General features: G+C 38.6%; 1 protein-coding gene and 1 long non-coding RNA gene across 2 annotated transcripts in view; one reads left to right on the top strand and one right to left on the bottom strand.

Annotated features, from left to right (window-relative positions):
- The window catches only part of LOC129451648 (titin), a 142,767-nt gene that overhangs the window by 5,737 nt on the left and 119,055 nt on the right, over positions 1-17,975 (top strand). The window contains 31 exon segments of the mRNA XM_073854671.1: positions 2,556-2,621; positions 2,734-2,992; positions 3,070-3,145; positions 3,885-4,103; positions 4,188-4,330; positions 4,417-4,595; positions 5,007-5,237; positions 5,354-5,592; positions 5,714-5,922; positions 6,030-6,194; positions 6,279-6,447; positions 6,542-8,241; positions 8,334-8,615; positions 8,713-8,979; positions 9,096-9,368; positions 9,455-9,718; positions 9,938-10,198; positions 10,302-10,562; positions 10,648-10,911; positions 11,000-11,260; positions 11,347-11,607; positions 11,686-11,946; positions 12,040-12,181; positions 12,275-12,443; positions 12,528-12,756; positions 14,569-14,853; positions 14,939-15,064; positions 15,160-15,348; positions 15,942-16,421; positions 16,716-17,198; positions 17,543-17,587. Coding sequence (XP_073710772.1) covers positions 2,556-2,621; positions 2,734-2,992; positions 3,070-3,145; positions 3,885-4,103; positions 4,188-4,330; positions 4,417-4,595; positions 5,007-5,237; positions 5,354-5,592; positions 5,714-5,922; positions 6,030-6,194; positions 6,279-6,447; positions 6,542-8,241; positions 8,334-8,615; positions 8,713-8,979; positions 9,096-9,368; positions 9,455-9,718; positions 9,938-10,198; positions 10,302-10,562; positions 10,648-10,911; positions 11,000-11,260; positions 11,347-11,607; positions 11,686-11,946; positions 12,040-12,181; positions 12,275-12,443; positions 12,528-12,756; positions 14,569-14,853; positions 14,939-15,064; positions 15,160-15,348; positions 15,942-16,421; positions 16,716-17,198; positions 17,543-17,587 — 8,458 coding nt within the window.
- Positions 2,847-17,975, bottom strand: part of LOC129451665 (uncharacterized) — a 197,740-nt gene continuing 182,611 nt past the window's right edge. Inside the window, exon 5 of the long non-coding RNA XR_008646838.2 lies at positions 2,847-2,982. This is a non-coding gene — a long non-coding RNA (uncharacterized lncRNA). The remainder of the gene's footprint in view (positions 2,983-17,975) is intronic.

The following is a 17,975-nucleotide window of genomic DNA, read 5'->3' as shown; positions in this document are numbered from 1 at the left end:
AGTATTTATGGTAAACTCCCCCTTCCACTTGAGCAATAGCAGGCAATTACAGGATCTCTTAAACCTAAATGAAATTAAATCCCAATTTCTAATTCTAATCGAATGACTTCAGGACTTCAATTTCCTCAAAAAAGCTCATGCTGTTTGTTTTAATTTTTAGGTACATATTTTCTGTATTTATGTTTGTATCTTAAAAATAGTGAAAAATACATATGGATGGACATTAAAAGTTTGCTAAAACAACAAAGCTGGTGATGGTGGCCTAAGACTTTTGCACAGTATACTGTATATCTGTCAGCTAAAATCTTATTTGTTTTTATGGATATTTAATATGAATGATTCAACAAAACTGTCAAAATCCCAGATTAACATCTAGTCCTATTAAATTATTAAATCATCTTAATTTCCTATTTAATATTAGTCCTATAAAATAACATATTCATTTTAAGATGAGATTAAAGATTGCATGAAATGCAAGATGCAGATGCTCTAAATAACTTGAGAGAAAAATTCAAACAGGTGGTGATAAAAGGAGACCCCACACCCATCACAGCATTAACAGATGCATTTCACACTGTTTTGCTTTCACGCCGTTTTGTGTTCACACCTTTAATGGTCTTTTCAAATGACCACAGTCCCGTGAGTTTCACCAACCTGCCATCTTGTGGTTTCATTGATTATTTAAAATGACAAATGTTTATTAAATACACAGTTTCATCAAAATTCTCATGCATCGAAATACATCAGTAAGTGCTAGAGGATTATTTGACCACTGTGTGTAGTGACACCGATGGTTTTTAATTGATGTTAATGGCTGTCTTTTGATCTTGTTGTGTGCTGAAGGAGTTCACACTAAAGAAGGGGGGTAGTTGAATTGTATTAGAATGACAAAAAAGTAGTTTGGAAAGTTTAAAGTGGTGCAAACTGCTAATGAAGCAGAACGGAAAAACTGTGTTTATTAGTTTTATTGATGTTTTTGCATGCACTATAACATTATGCGTTAAAAAAGCGCATACAACCAATGTGGATCCTGTTCTTGCCATCTTACTAGATCTGCATTTTACTGCCTCAAAAGTTACTGTCCCTACTGTAGCTACTGTATCATAGTATAGAGGTTAGCATGAACGGTGGCAGGCAAGCAATGAATTCCTTAACAATCCTACTGAAGTACAGTAACAAGATCAAAATAAACTAACCAACAGGATGATTACAAAGACGAGTAGGCCGAGTAAGTAATTGTGCTAGGTGAATCTAAATGCATGAGGAGTTGACCAAAAACTGAGACTCATTAGGCTTATTTAAGCTCACTGTGATGGATGTGAACAGATGCTGGACTCTAAAGATAGCAGGGGTCATGTGTTAGTCTTATAATAGCATGATAAACTAGTGATGCTTTGCACTGTTGGCCTGACATAAAACTATTTTACTGAGTGTTCCAACTAAATATTCATTGTATAGCTCAGTGGTAAAGCATTGCATTAGCAGCACAAATAGTGATGTGTTCGAACCCAGGAAACGTATAGTAATAAAAAATGTATACTTTGTAATGCACTGTAAATCGCTTTGGATAACAGGGTCTGCCAAATGCCTAAATTAACCTATTTCAGCATTAAACATCGGTTTATCGGTTATGTAAAGTAATAAGTAAGCATGATTGTTGTATAACATTAAAGTTAATCTTTCATCATACATTTAAAACCAAAAAGTCAAACCATTTTACTATGGTATTTTCTAATTCTATTACTCCAGGTCTTGGATTGGTCAGATCTTAGTTATAGGCTCTGTAATTTTCTCACTTGGATAGTTCACCCAAAAATAAAAATGATGTCATCATTTACTCACACTCATGTTGTTTTAGGCCATTGTTTTTTTTCCCTGATAAACACAAAAGATGAAAATTTGATAAATGATGATAAGCACACAGCTGGTGGAAACCATTGACTTCCATAGTAGGATAAACAAATGCTATGGATGTATTGAGATGAATGATGCTGAAGATATTTTGATAAAAAATGGTAAGCACTGAGTTGAAGCTTCCCATTGAATTTCATAGGATTTGTTTTCCTCCTATGGTAAATGGACTGCATTTATATAGCGCTTTCATAGACCAATGGCCATCCAAAGCGCTTTACATATTGCCTCACATTCACCCATTCACGCACACATTCATACACCGACCATACCATTTCCTATGGAAGTCTACGGTTTCCACCAGCTGTGTGCTTATCATCATTTATCAAAATTTCTTCTTTTGTGTTCATCAGACAAAAATAAATTCATTCAGGTCTAGAACAACATGAGGTTGTGTAAATTAAGGCAGAATTTTCATTTTTGGGTGAACTATCCCTTTAAGAAAGCATTGCCATCTATTTCAGATCTTTAAAACATCGTCAACAATCTTTACAATCTTACCTGTCTATAATAGTCTTTTTACTGTTATTAGATATAAAATTAATCCACTTCTCCGTCTCTTCCCCACAACCTTGTTTTTGACAACCTGAGATGTAAAAACTGCAAAAATTGTATCATCATCATTATTTTTATTTTCTTTGTAGATTGCTGAGACTGCAGGAATCCCATCCTACACACAAGAACAAGTAATGCCACCAACTGTCGTTGCTGTAAGTATTTTTAAATGCATATTTTAGCTTCATTTTCAATGTTTTACTTCTTAAAAATGTCTTAAAGTCTAAACATGATTGTATATTGAAATCTTGTGGCTGTATTTTCCAGGGTTTAAAGAACGTGAGCGTCACTGAGGGAGATTATGTGACTTTGGAGTGCCAGATTTCAGGTCACCCCACTCCAGCCATTATGTGGTTCAGAGAGGATTATAGAATCGAGAACTCCATTGATTTTCAGATCACTTATGAAAACAGTTTTGCCCGTTTGGTGATTCGCGAGGCCTTTGCTGAAGATAGTGGCCGCTTCACTTGCACTGCTACCAGTGAGGCTGGAACCATCAGCACCTCCTGCTACCTGCTGGTCAAAGGTAACAGACCATTAAAATACTTGATCAAATTTGTTTTTAAGATCACAGACTTGTTTGTAATGTTCAACTATCTTTAGTTTCAGAAGATATTGACAGCCGAGAGGATTACACTTCTGTCTCTGAACATGCTGAAATGGCAGCTCAGGAAAGACAGTAAGTATAAGACGATCCTGAATTTGCATAATGCTGTGTTTCTCAACCAGGGGGCCTCAAGATGACTTAAAATTACTCAAAATAAGACAAAACAAGCATTAAAATACACTTAGGTACTAAATATTAAGATATTTCGTACTGTTTAGCTAATTTGTAACAAATATACATCTGTCTAGTTATGCCAATGGTTCTCAAACTAAGGGCGGGGACCCCCTTGGGGGGCGTGAGCATCCTGATAAATTAGCTTTTAAGTAGTTTCCCCATGTATATAGTAAATTGTATGTATGCCCTAAAGAAAATCTTTAACCAAAGTATATATCAAAAACATAAATGTGACCCTGGACCACAAAACCAGCCAAAAATACATTGTATGGGTCAAAATTATAGATTTTCTTTATATGCTAAAAATCATTAGGATATTATGTAAAGATCCTGATCCATGAAGATATTTTGTAAATTTCCTACCCTGAATATATAGAAAATACTGTATATACAGTTGCCAAGGACTTCATTTGGACAACTTTGGCGATTTCTCAATATTTTGATTTATGCCCCCCTCAGATTTCAAATTTTCAAATAGCTGTATCTCTGCCAAATATTGTCCTTACTAACCATACATCAATGGAAACGTTATTTATGATGTATAAAACAAATGTAAATTAAGTATTTACAATGAAGTCAATGACAAAATTTTGTGAGTTTTAATACTACAATTAATGTAAAGGTGTTTATTAAACAGGTATGTAGCTGAAGCCAAAGAGGAGACCATGTCTGAAATGAGTGCTGTCTCTGAGTCTGTGGATGCTGGAGCAGGCGCTGCCCCATTCTTTATAAAGAAGCCCACAGTTCAGAAACTGGTTGAGGGTGGCAGTGTTGTCTTTGAGTGCCAGATCGGAGGCAGCCCCAAACCGCATGTTTACTGGAAGAAGAGTGGAATCCCACTCACTACTGGATACAGGTTTGTTTCCAAACGTTCTGATTTGAATGGTTAGTGACACAGCTTCGCCGTATTCGGTTTTCATCTTTACGTTTATTCCCCTAGGTACAGAGTAGCTTATAATAAAGACACAGGGGCCTGCAAGCTGGAGATCTCCATGACTTTTCCCGATGATGCTGGAGAGTACACCATCTTCGCCAGGAACCAACTTGGAGAGATCTCTGCCTCAGCCGTGCTGCTTGACGAGGGTTGGTTTTCAAAGGATTTAAAAAAAATAATAAATAACAATAATATGCTTAAGTCAAAAGTTAATCACACGTCCTTATTTTTGCAGAGTCATATGATCTCTATATGAAGAAACAAGAAGTAACATATAAGACAGAAGTAACAGTTGAGGAGCCAAAAGTTGCTGATGTGCCTGCTTTTACCGAGAGTGAAACTGAGAAAGAGATGCTCATCCAAAGAAGGATGGCTCAGCAATCCCAGATGATGCGGACCCTTCTCACAGAGCAGGTATGTTGCTAAACCGTCGTTTTATTTTTTATATTTTTGGGGGAAAGGAGGTTAAGGATAATTTATAGCGTTTTTTCATTGCATACTACGACCCGATACGGCTCGGTACAGCTCACTTTTAGGGGGTTTTCCACTGTGAACAGTACCTAGTACCTAATTCATGCTGTCAACTACTGGCAAATTTTTGCCAAATGAATAATAATAAAAAAATTATTTGCATATATTTGCAGAAAAATTAAACCAATGTTTTCAGATCTTGAATATTGCTAAGAAAAATCTTCATTTCTAAACAGCACAATTTTATTCTCACCCCTGTGAAATCCTAAAGGCCATTTTTAATCTGCTAAAACATAAAAATCTTCGACTTCAGATGTGGGTTTGAACGTAACAACTGTTATATTTTTTTCACAGGAGTTCCAGATCTCTCATTTTGAGCAGAGATGCATCCAAGAAATTGAGTTCCGTCTACTCAAGATTACTTATCAGGAGTTGGTGTCTGAGGATGGGGAGCGGATGGATATGAGCGTTTCTGAGCATGATGCTGTTTATCCAGTATTTAATACCCCAGTTAAACATTACAGACTTAGGGAGGGAATGAGTGCAACTTTCCATTGCAGGATGACAGGAACTCCACTCCCTAAGGTACATTGTTATTTGTCATGTAGACATTAAGATCAACAACATTAGTTTAATACAGTCATCATGTTATTCTCCATACTTACACATTCTAAGATAGCACAACCTGTTTTGATCCATAGATTACCTGGTATAAAGATGGCAGGCGCATTACACATGGAGGTCGCTATCAGATGGAGGCTCTGCAGGATGGTAGAGCCAGTCTGCGCCTTCCTGTGGTGCTGCCAGAAGATGAGGGTGTCTACACTGCTTTGATCAGTAACATAAAGGGTAATGCTGTTAGCTCTGGAAAGCTGTCTGTTGAGCCAACCGGGACAGCACAGCCACAGTATGCTCAACCAGGGGCAGTTCAAAGAATCCGGTAGGTTTCATCAGATCAGAACATTCATAAAATGGCAAAGTTCATGTAAATCCAATATATTAGGAAAGGATTGAGTAAATTAAGATATTAAGTAATTTTTTGCCACTAATGACATCTTTAGGTCCACGTCACCACGCTCTTTAAGTCGTTCCCCTGGGCGCTCACCTGCACGTAGACTTGATGACACAGATGAGATACAGCTAGAAAGGCTGTACAAGCCTGTGTTTGTACAGAAGCCATCATCCTTAAAGTGCTCTGAGGGACAGACTGCACGATTTGATCTGAAAGTTGTTGGAAGACCCATGCCTGACACTTACTGGTTCCACAATGGTAAGTGATTTGTGCCAGAGAACCCAGATACATACATCCAATCAAATGCAGTGATGTTTTATGCATTGTCATGATGATTGTATGTTATTTTTAAAATCTCATTACAGGACAACAAGTGGGCAATGACTACACCCATAAGATTGTAATAAAGGAGGATGGAACTCAGTCGATGATTGTGGTTCCTGCCATGCCTCAGGACTCTGGAGAGTGGACAGTTGTTGCTCAGAACAGAGCTGGAAAGACTTCTGTATCCATCACTCTTACTGTTGAAGGTATAATTGTCATTATTTTTTTATAATATACTTTTTGTAGGTGAATTACATAAAATATCAATTTTACACCATTGTTGATTGCAGCCAAGGAAAACCTGGTGAGGCCCCAGTTTATTGAGAAATTAAGAAACATCAGTGTTAAAGAAGGTACTTTGGTGGAGCTGGCTGTCAAAGCCATTGGCAATCCCATTCCTGACATTGTCTGGCTGAAAAACAGTGACATCATCTCCCCGAACAAACACCCAAACATCAGGTAAGTTCTGATAATATATTTTTTTAAATGTTGCTCTTCCTGATTAAATGTGTAAGTTTATTTTTACAATGAACTGAATTTGTGTGTTTATTAGGATTGAGGGTGGTAGAGGTGAGGCTTGTTTTAAGATTCCTTCAAGTGTCGGATCAGATAGTGCCTGGTATACGGCTACTGCCATTAACAAAGCTGGCAGAGACACCACTCGCTGCAAAGTCAATGTTGAGGTGGGCACAGTCCAGCCTCAACCTGAGAAGAGGCTTGTCATTCCCAAGGGAACGTACAAGGCCAAAGAAATCGCTGCACCGGAGTTGGAGCCACTGCATCTTCGCTATGGCCAAGATCAATGGGAAGAGGGCGATCTCTATGACAAAGAGAAACAGCAGAAGCCACACTTTAAAAAGAAGTTGACCTCAGTCAGACTAAAGCGATTTGGACCAGCTCACTTTGAGTGTAGATTGACCCCTATTGGCGACCCAACCATGATTGTTGAGTGGCTACATGATAGCAAGCCACTGGAAGCTGCTAACAGACTGCGTATGGTCAATGAGTTTGGGTATTGTAGTCTTGACTATGAAGCTGCTTATTCCAGGGACAGTGGTATCATTACTTGCAGAGCCACCAACAAGTTTGGTGTTGACCAGACCTCTGCAACATTGATTGTTAAAGACGAGAAGAGTCTGGTGGAGGAGAGCCAGCTGCCAGAAGGAAGGAGAGGACAAAGAATAGATGAAATTGAGCGTATTGCCCATGAGGGTGGCCCTTCAGGAGTGACTGGAGATGATGTACTTGAGAAGACTAAGCCAGAGATTGTGATGCTTCCAGAGCCAATAAGAGTTATGGAAGGGGATACCGCTAAATTCCGCACAAGGGTGACCGGCTACCCAACTCCAAAAGTCAACTGGTACCTTAATGGACTGCTCATTCGCAAGAGCAAAAGATTCAGACTGTTATTTGACGGTATTCACTACTTGGAAATTGTAGACACCAAATCCTATGATTCAGGAGATGTTAAAGTTGTGGCTGAAAACCCTGAAGGTGTAGTTGAACATGTTGTGAAATTTGAGATTCAGCAGAAGGAGGACTTCAGGTCAGTCTTGCGCCGTGCTCCTGAGATTAAGGTTCCTGCACCTGTGCTATCCCAAGAGCATGGCAGAGTCTCCTTTGAGGTTGTCAAAGCTGAGAAGCCATCCGAGTCCTCTAAAGACAAGGAAGTTGTTAAGCTGAGGAAAACTGAGAGATTGACCCATGAGAAACTAACAGAAGAGACAGAAGAACTGAGAAGCAAGTTTAAACGTAGGACCCAGGAGGGCTACTATGAAGCAATAACTGCAGTTGAGCTGAAGTCCCGCAAGAAGGATGAGTCTTATGAGGATATGCTAAGGAAGAGAAAGGAAGAACTCCTTCATCGTGCCAAAGAACTAGCGTCTGATGCTGAAACTCTTAAAGAAGAGGAACGGAAACTGACCATTCCCAAATTTAAGCCAGAGAGAATTGTACTCTCTCCTAGCATGGAGGCTCCAAAGATCATGGAACGAATCCAGAGCCAAACAGTTTGCTTGGGCGATGAAGTACACTTCCGTTGTAGAGTCACTGGTAAACCAGATCCAGAGTGTCAGTGGTTCAAGAATGGAATCCTACTGGAGAAATCAGACCGGGTTTACTGGTACTGGCCAGAGGACCAGGTCTGTGAACTAGTGATCATGAATGTTTCAGCTGAGGACTCAGCTAGTGTGATGATCAAAGCCATGAATGTTGCTGGTGAGACCTCAAGCCATGCCTTCCTGCTGGTTCAAGGTAAAACCCTTTTTCTACTACGTGGTTTCATTTTATCATGGATTTATATAAAATGATCCTCAGTGACTGATCTTTTTTGGCTTTACTTTTAGGAAAACAAGTTATTTCATTCACACAACAACTAGAAGATTTGAATGCTAAAGAGAAAGACACCATGGTGACCTTTGAATGTGAAACAAATGAGCCATTTGTCAAGGTCAAATGCCTTAAAAACAACGCAGAAATTTTCTCCGGAGACAAATACAGGATGCACTCTGACAGAAAGGTGCATTTCATGTCTGTGCTGGTGATTGAAATGAAGGACGAAGCAGAGTACAGTTGTGTGGTTGCTGACGATGAACACATTAGAACTACTAGCACACTTCATGTTGAAGGTAAATTTTATACATTTCTTTAAATATATTTTACCTATTTTAGGAGTTTGGTCAATTAGAAACATTGGTCATATATATCATTTGATTTGTTTTGCAGGTGCACCACTTGAAATTGTAAAGAACCTTGAGAATACAGAAGTGCCTGAGACATACGCTGGAGAGTTTGAATGCGTTTTGTCACGTGAGGATGCAGAAGGCACCTGGTATTTCGAGAACAAAGAAATTACTTCTAGTCTCAAATATGTCGTGTCTGCACGTCGTGGTCGCCATAGTCTTTCTGTGAAAGATGTTAAGAAGGAGGACCAAGGAAAATACACCTTTAAAGTGGGAGATCTTAAGACAAGTGCCACCCTTAAGATGAAATGTGAGTATAATGGAGCTATAACCATTGAGACATTCTGTGTCATACTGTTGCTTGTTATGATCTTACGATTCAACAGCCATTAAAAACTGACGCAATTCCTGTTTTTGTTGGTTTAGTGCGCCCCGTCACTCTGATGCAAGGACTTTCTGACCTGACAATCTGTGAGGGTGACATTGCCCAGCTTGAAGTGAGATTTTCTCAAGAAAATGTGGAAGGCTCGTGGATGAAGAATGGTCAGGCCATCTCTGCTTCCAGTAAGATTCACATGGTCATCGACAAAGTCACCCATAAGCTTCTCATTGAAGATGCCAGTAAGGATGATGCTGGGATTTACTCCTTTGATGTACCTGCTCAGGACATTTCTACATCTGCAAAACTAACAGTTCAGAGTAAGCCATCTTCTTAACATTAAACCCATGTCCATTCTATTTCTCTTTTATTGACCGTTGTATTAATACCTTTGTGTCATACACAGTCATTGGCTTCTTGGCACCACTAAAGGACATTTCCACAGTGGAAGGCACTAAAGCTGTCCTGGAGGCTAAAATCTCTGCCCCTGATATAAGCTCAATAAAATGGTACCACAATGATAAGCTTGTGACACCGAGTGACAGAGTCCAGGTGGTTGTCAAAGGATCCAAACAGAGACTTGCCATAAGCAGGACCTACGCTTCAGATGAAGGACAATATAAGCTGATTGTTGGCAAAGTGGACTCAACCTGTACACTTTCTGTCCAAGGTATGTATCACTTGATGGATTTGTTGTATATTTACATATACATTTATATTTGTACATTTACATTAGAATGAGAAGCAAGACGATTTAATAGTAGTCTATGAAATTTAACCCAGAAATTAGTTATCTGCAGAACATAATGATTTAGGTATTTTTTTTAATAGTTTAATTTATTGATGTAAAAAAGTTTATAATGACGCCAATGTAATTTGGTTTTTATAGAAATCAGCATTGTTAAACACATGGAGGACCGTGTTTGCACCGAGACTCAGAACGTCAACTTTGAGACAGAGGTATCCCACCCTGGCATTGATGCTCTTTGGACTTTCAAGGGTCAACCTTTAAAAGCAGGTGCAAAGTACAAGATTGAGTCCAAAGGTACACACCATAGCCTTACCGTTCTGAATGCCATGAAGGATGAGGAGGGAGAGTACGCGTTCATGGCTGGCGAGAAGGAATCCAGAGCACAGCTTATTGTATCAGGTATGCAGATGCTCAAAGTGGATTTAATATCAAAGTGTGTACTTTGACGCAATCCCCTTATTGTTCAGGGTAAATGTTGTAAAATGTTCCTTCTCTCCACTAGGCGGTGCTATAAACAGGCCACTCCTTGATGTAACTGTAGCAGAATCCCAGACTGCAGAACTGGAGTGTGAAGTCGCAAATCCCACCACGGAAGGCAAATGGCTGAAAAATGGCCAACCTGTTGACTTCAGTGATAATGTGACCAGTGAAAGTGATGGCACTGTCAGACGACTGGTCATCGCCATCACTCGACCACAAGATGTTGGAGAGTACACATACCAGGTGGCAAACTCCAAAACATCAGCTAACTTGAAAGTCGAAGGTAAACTTGAGTATTTTATTCCCAAATCGTTTTCTCATTACAGTGCTTTCATTGAAATATAATTTTATGAATTACTTTATCCAAGCTGTAAAAATCAAGAAGACAGTAAAGAACCAGACTGTTACCGAGACCCAGGACGCAGTGTTCAGTCTTGAGCTCACCCATTTAGACGTCAAAGGATCACAGTGGATCAAGAATGGAGTAGAAATTGTTCCCAGTGATAAACATGAGATAACCGTACAGGGCGTGGTGCACACCCTGAAGATCAAGGACTGTAACACCCAAGATGAATCAGTCTATGGATTTAAACTTGGAAAGCTCTCTGCAAATGCCAGACTGAATGTCGAAAGTATGTTTGTAGTTTACTTTCATTTATTTATTTATTAATTTACACTTGTGTCTTATTGAGGCATTTCAATATTGTGTTTCTTGTGTAGCTATCAAAATCGTGAAGAAGCCTAAGGATGTGACATCACTGTTGGGCGCCACCGCCTCTTTTGAGCTGAGTTTGTCCCATGATGACATTCCAGTTCAGTGGATGTTCAATAACCAAGAGCTCAAGCCAAGTTCAAATGTCAAAATACTGTCTGAAAGGAAGGCCCACAAACTTGTCATTCAGAGCGTTGAAGACCACATGGCTGGAGAATACATTGCCGTGGTTGGACATATGCAGTGCAGTGCACATCTTCATGTGGAATGTAAGTATCTGGACAAGGTTTTTTTTTTTTTTGTGTAATATTAGACGTCCCAAACATGTTTGAACTCTGTTGCATATGTTATTCAGCTTTGAGAGTCACAAAACCTCTGAAGAACGTTGAGGTTCCAGAGACCCATGTTGCCACATTCGAGTGTGAAGTTTCACATTTTAATGTCCCATCTGCCTGGCTGAAGGATGGGGTTGAGATTGAGATGAGCGAGAAGTTTGGAATTGTGGTCCAGGGTAAATTGCATCAGCTGAAGGTTATGAACACCAACCAAGAGGACGCTGCAGAATACACATTTGTGTGCGGAAATGACGCTGTCTCTGCTACCCTGACTGTTAACTGTAAGTAAATGACATGTTATTTTGTCAAAAATGTTTTGATATGTGCTGTATTTTCACATATGCGTTTTTATTTTTTAGCAATTATCCTCACATCCGAGCTTCAGGATCAAAATGCTAAAGAGAAAGACACTGTAACGTTTGAGGTGACTGTCAACTATGAAGGCATCACCCACAAATGGTTAAAGAACGGAGTAGAGATCCGTTCCAGCGATAGATGCCAAACTCGCTTCAAACAACTCACTCACTCTCTTACTATCCGTAATGTTCACTTTGGAGATGTTGGGGAGTACAAGTTTGTCGCAGGATCTGCCGAGACTTCAGCAAACCTCTTTGTTGACGGTTAGTTTTGTTATTTTCATGTCTGACTTTTTGCAATCTAATAAATTATTGTACTTATTGTATATAATGTCATAACTTGTCTATGTTCTTCAGCTCGTGTAATTGAATTCACAAAGCCCATCCATGACATCAAGGTAACTGAGAAGAAGAAGGCTATCTTTGAATGTGAGCTGTCTGAACCCAACATCCAAGTGATGTGGATGAAGAATGGGCAAGAACTGGAAATGTCTGACAGGTATGTATTGAGGTGTAATCGTATTTACAATACAAAACATTTGAAAGATCCGAAGAGTACATATCTATAATATGTAATTTCTTAATATTTTAGGTTCAAATCCACCTCTGAGAAACAAATACAGCGATTGATCATTCAGACAGTGCGCATGTCTGATGCTGGAGAGTACTCGGTGGTTGCCGGTGGAAGTGTTGCTAAAGCTTCACTCACAGTGGAGGGCAAGGATGTTAAGATCTCTGAGCCTGCTGAAAGAAACATCAATGTAATTATATTAGAGGCTTTTAATAGTTTCTTTCCTCCAATGAAACTTATAAGCTGACACTACTTTTTCTTTGTCACTTGTTAGGTGGTTGAGAAACAGAGAGCTACATTTGAGTTTGAAGTTAATGAGGATGAAATCGAAGGCCGCTGGCTAAAAAATGGTGTTGAAATCCAATTTTCTGAGGAGAGATTCAAATATGTGACTATTAGAAAAACACATCGCTTGACAATTATTGAAACCTTCAGAAGTGATGCTGGTGAATATACTTTCATTGCGGGAAAGAACAGGAGCTCCGTCCATCTAAATGTCCAGAGTGAGTATGCTTCCTGAACAGTATAGAATAAATATCATGATAATGTTTAAACAAAAGTTTAAAGTCTGTGTCATGTGTTTTCAGTTTGGCACACCACAGAAAAATTGTTATTAACCGCCCAATCAAATATGAATGATTGATAAAACTGCTAATTAAATAAAATAAGTTATTAAAATCTTGGAAAAGTAGGCAGGACTCCCTGTTCTCAACAGCTATCTGCGCTGAAGCCACACCCACTCGCAGGAAAGCTGGCGTCTCTCTTAAATACCTTTCTCTACAACCTGAATGGATGCTTGTGATTGTGTTAGGGGTGGGGCCATGCTCTGTGGCTGCAGTGCATCATCGAGCCACCATCATCGTGGCTTTTTATCGGTGGACCTAATGTCGTACAGTTAGAGAGGTTCAAAGACGGCCGTTTTCCCGGTCTTGCGTCCAAAGATAGCCTACGATAGTTTTCTGACAGTGTCAGAAATTCAGCATGATTACCTCACAGTGTGTTTGCTGCTACGACCTGCGTACTGGTATTTGTTTAACACGAGCGCATGCTGGTGACGTTGCGCTGATGTGTGACGCAGCCGCCGTAGCTTCTGTGTCATCATCGTACAGTCTACATGCCTGTCGTACCAGAGTTTAAACGATCCATGTCGCACAGTGTGATAAGGTAACGATCTTATAGGAGGGCAAAAATCCTGCAGTGTATTCCGGGCTTAATGGTTAACTTCTACAATTCAGTAAAACTTCAACTACTTAGCTACTACATAGTTCACAGTCTTTGTAACGTGTTTTGGCAATACATGTCTAACATTTATAATGTGTTTAGAAACAATTCTCTGAAATGACTTTATACAAATTTCTTGATGAATATGAACTATTGACAAAAGTTTTAAACATTTGAAAGGGCAACATTTCACAAGAATTTTTTAAGATGTAAAATAAATCCAGAGTACATATGTGAAGTTTAGCTCAAAATAATAAAGTCGGATTTTCATGATATGTCTCCTTTAATCTCAAGGTGGATGTTTAAACGTTTTAAATGACTTTTGTACTGGAGATATATTTTTTCCAAACCTAACAACTAAGTATTGACTACTTTTATTAGAATTTTTTTTATTTAAAAATATATATATAATTTTTGAAATGGCTGACTTGGAACAAATAATGACGAAAAAGCCTCCATAATAGATGAAAATACTTTCAATATTGTTTAAAAACATCCCAGGCTGAAACCTTGAAGCTATTTGATAAAATTACAAGTTTTATTTTTTATATTCTTTTGTTTTGCAAATTGCAAAGGATGATTACTTTGAAGATGTTAGAATTTAACAATTTTCAGTTATTTTGGATGCATTTAGTTACAATGTAATTCCCATCATTACATTTGAGTTATTGCATTGTTTCAATAAGTTTATTATTATTCTAAAATGTAGAATATTTTTGGAATATTTTGCTCATTTAACTGTGTCATTGTGACAGTCTTCTGCATTTTTCTGTGTTTGTACCACAGACTTACTTTTCCATGTCAATTTCACGTATTGGTTACTCAATAGTTTTTCCTATTTTTAAACCATTGTCGCTTGGGTTTGGGGTTAGATTTGTGGTTTATGCTAAGATGTTACTTTAACTATTGGTTTATAAAAAAAAGCGACAACAAAGATCCGTGACAGTGACATGGATTAAATAGCAAAATATTCCGTGACTATAACACGGGAATTCCTGAGATCAGGTTGATCAGGGACAAAGTGGATATGTATTTATAGCTCAAATTATTTACATTGCTTGTGCTTAACCCATATGTTTCTTGATTTAATCCAGTCCCCGAGCCTCCTCAGATTGTCACGGAAATGCAGCCTCTATCTGTTGAGGCTGGCAAGCCTGCACGTTTCTCCGTGGTGGTGACAGGAACCCCTCAACCCCAGGTATCCTGGTACAAGAACTCTCAGGCTCTGTCCTCTGGGTTCAAGTGTAAGTTTTTGAGGGATGCCGGTGAGTGCGCATTGCTCCTCATTGAGGTCTTCCCAGAAGATGCAGCACTGTACACCTGTGAAGCTAAGAATGACTATGGAGTAGCCACAAGCTCTGCTTCGCTTAATGTGGAAGGTGAGCTTACTACACTCAAGAAATTTTTGATTTCTGATTGCTTTTTGTATTTTGTTTTTAACACAAGCATCATTTGTGTCAGCAGTTTCAGAAGTGGTTTCTCCAGACATTGTAGCTCCAGTGTCACCACCAGTAATCATTGCATCACTTCAAAGTACTTTTGCTGAAGAAGGAGAACCAGCAAGTTTCCAGTGCCGTGTGTCTGGAGATGGTAAGGATTGCCATTTAAAGTAAAGGGAAAAATATTTGGAATATTCTTAATGAGCATTTGTAATAAATGTGTTCTTGTGAACATTTTACTTGCAGATTTGACGATTACATGGTACTGCAAGGATAAAGAAATAGTGCAGTCAGACAACTTCAGAATGTCTCAGATTGACGATAGCTGCCAACTGGACATTTCCAGAGCTTATGTGACCGATGCAGGGGAATATACATGTGTTGCACGCAATTCTGGAGGAATGGTCTCTTGCTCTGGAGTTTTAACAGTCAATGGTATGTGCTATGAATGTTTTAGCTTACTTTCTTTTTAGAAGATGTTCTCTTTTCAATGTCAAACAACCCATTTGGCTTCCTAAGCAAACTAAACACTAATATGCATGTAATATGCAATTGTTGCTTTTCATATATCTCAGTGCGACTGAACTTGAAGTATACACCGAACAAACCAATGTTAGCTTGATAGCATTGTCGAAACCATTGCACTACCAGCCATCAACCTAACAAGAACAGACATCTTGTTTATTTGCTGTGCATGTCAAAACCACCAAATTCTTGTTTAACTGTGCACCGAACTACATCATCATTCAAGCACAATATGCAAAAGAAACCTTCATCGCCTTTTTCATTGAGAAAACTAACAAAAGACCATGAATGCCCAAGCTCCTATTTTTAAAGGATTTTTTTCTCACAAAAAAGCCATGTAGAGATAACAATAGAAATGGAAGCCAGATTTTGCCTGCCATCATCATTGTGAGACCTCACCTATGAAACTCCATCACTCACTTGCCGCTACGATGATGATCTGTAAAACTGTTAATGGAAAATCACATTTTTTCATGTCTAATGTTATTCTTTCTATCGCCCAGATGGCAGTGTGAAAACAGTAGGTAGGCAAAGTGTTTCAAGTGGCGGACTAACTCGTTCAGAGATGTTCACCTCCCAGACCATGAGTGAGACTCATTCGTCCACTATGCAAACTTTTGAAACTGTGTCTACCATGATGATGTCCACAACATCTGTTAAAAGCATAGAGGTCCAACAAGTGACCTCTGTGGAAACTTACTCTTCGAGCCCTGTGTTGACCCACAAAATGAGTGACCTCAGTGTAAACCTGGGCGATGTGGCACAGTTCGATTGTTCCTTCAGTGGACAGCCATTTACCGAGATTGTATGGAATCATAATGGATGGCCAATCCCAAATACAGAAAGGGTGCAGTATGTTAATCAAGGAGGTGTCATATCTCTCGTCATACTTAATGTGCAGCTCGGAGACCAGGGAAGTTACTGCTGTACTGTTAAAAATAGAAATGGCGAGAGTCAAACGTCTGCACAGCTTACAGTAGAAGGTGCTTATAGTTTCTGTTTATATCTTTGATGCTCATTTCATTCCATCCGCTTTCTGCTGCTGTTTTTTTTTATTCTAAAATATGTTCCATGTGGTTATAACAGAGTTTAATTAAATTTACAATGTAATATCTCATGCATTAATTTTTAATACTGTAAAGTTTAATCCAAGCCTGGCCTAACATCATCCTTCCATCCTACTAACCTTTTTTTTTTGTTTTCTTGTCAATGCTAAAATATCATGCTAAATTACTGAATAATCCCTAATAAATCTCCCTAACTTTATTCTCACTCAGCTAAAGAAGCGACTCCCAACTAACCCCCCGTACCCGCCGATTAAATCAGTAAATCTTCTAAAACCGAAAATGAATCAAGTAAAAAGGCCTCTGAGCAGGAAAAACAGGAGACTGTACAGAATGTTGGAGACCTGGCATCAAAGTGGCAGATAAGCCGACATTACGATCCTGATGTAATACCTTTGTTGGAGCGTGACATGTATGATGCAATTCAGCCAGAGTTCCTTGTGAAACTGTCCCCAGAATTTCTTGCCAAACAAAAGGAGAGTGTTTTTCCTTATTATATATTCAAAGGAAGACCCTCTCCATTCATTATATGGCTACACAAGCAGTTGATCAATGAAGAGCCAAAGTCATACTCCTTGAAACATGATGAGCCCTTGTGCTGCTTAAATGTAAAGAACCTCGGTTCTGGGCAAGGGGGCACAAATTCTTGCAAGGTTATCAATGATGCAGGAGACAAAACATGCAGCACTCGGACAGGTTGGCATCTGCATGCTTTGGTCTTTACCACCTTTAGTTTTAGCCCTGGACACATTTTGTTTCATCACCCATATGCCCACTCTTATGAATAGAAAAACGAATGTGACATCTCTCTCTCTCAAAAAAGAAAACAAATCACAACATGGAAATGTTATCTTTATAAGAGGCTGACAGCGACTGCATTTGAACACCTATCATAGGTGTTTTCACAAGGGAGATGTGGTCCATTTTCATTTTGTTTGAAAAAGAAAATGGAGAACATAAGATGATTTGAAGCATATTCAAATGTTACCCAGAAGACCTTTTATTTTCACACATCTAATATTTTGTTTGTTTTCTTACAGTGTCCAAAGTGGAAGAAGAGACAGTTCATGAAGAGGAAGTCAGAGGTAAAGTCATTTAAAAATTAAAAGGCATTTTTTATTTACACTTTAAAAACTTTGGGTCAGAAAGGGACAAACCCAAATGCTGTTTACAAACCAAAAAGTGCTTATATTTGACCCAACATTGGGTTAAAATTACCCAGCATTTTGGTTTGAAACAACTCAGCATTTTTTATAGAGTATTGTTTGCTTTTTTCTTTTCTGTGAATTATTTTACTTTATTGCTTTTAACTTTGACATGTATACATTCATTTATCAAAGTATATGTACTGTTTGGATTATCTTATGAAATTAATATACATTACCTGTTATGCACACTCTATAGCGCGATAAGTTAACAATATGATAGTGTCATAAAAAGGACTTTTTCTTTGAAATAACTGTATCGAACCAT

The sequence above is a fragment of the Misgurnus anguillicaudatus genome, chromosome 17, assembly GCF_027580225.2.
Source record: "Misgurnus anguillicaudatus chromosome 17, ASM2758022v2, whole genome shotgun sequence".
In the NCBI taxonomy this organism is placed as follows: Eukaryota; Metazoa; Chordata; class Actinopteri; order Cypriniformes; family Cobitidae; genus Misgurnus; species Misgurnus anguillicaudatus.
This window is presented reverse-complemented; position numbering and strand designations above follow the sequence as displayed.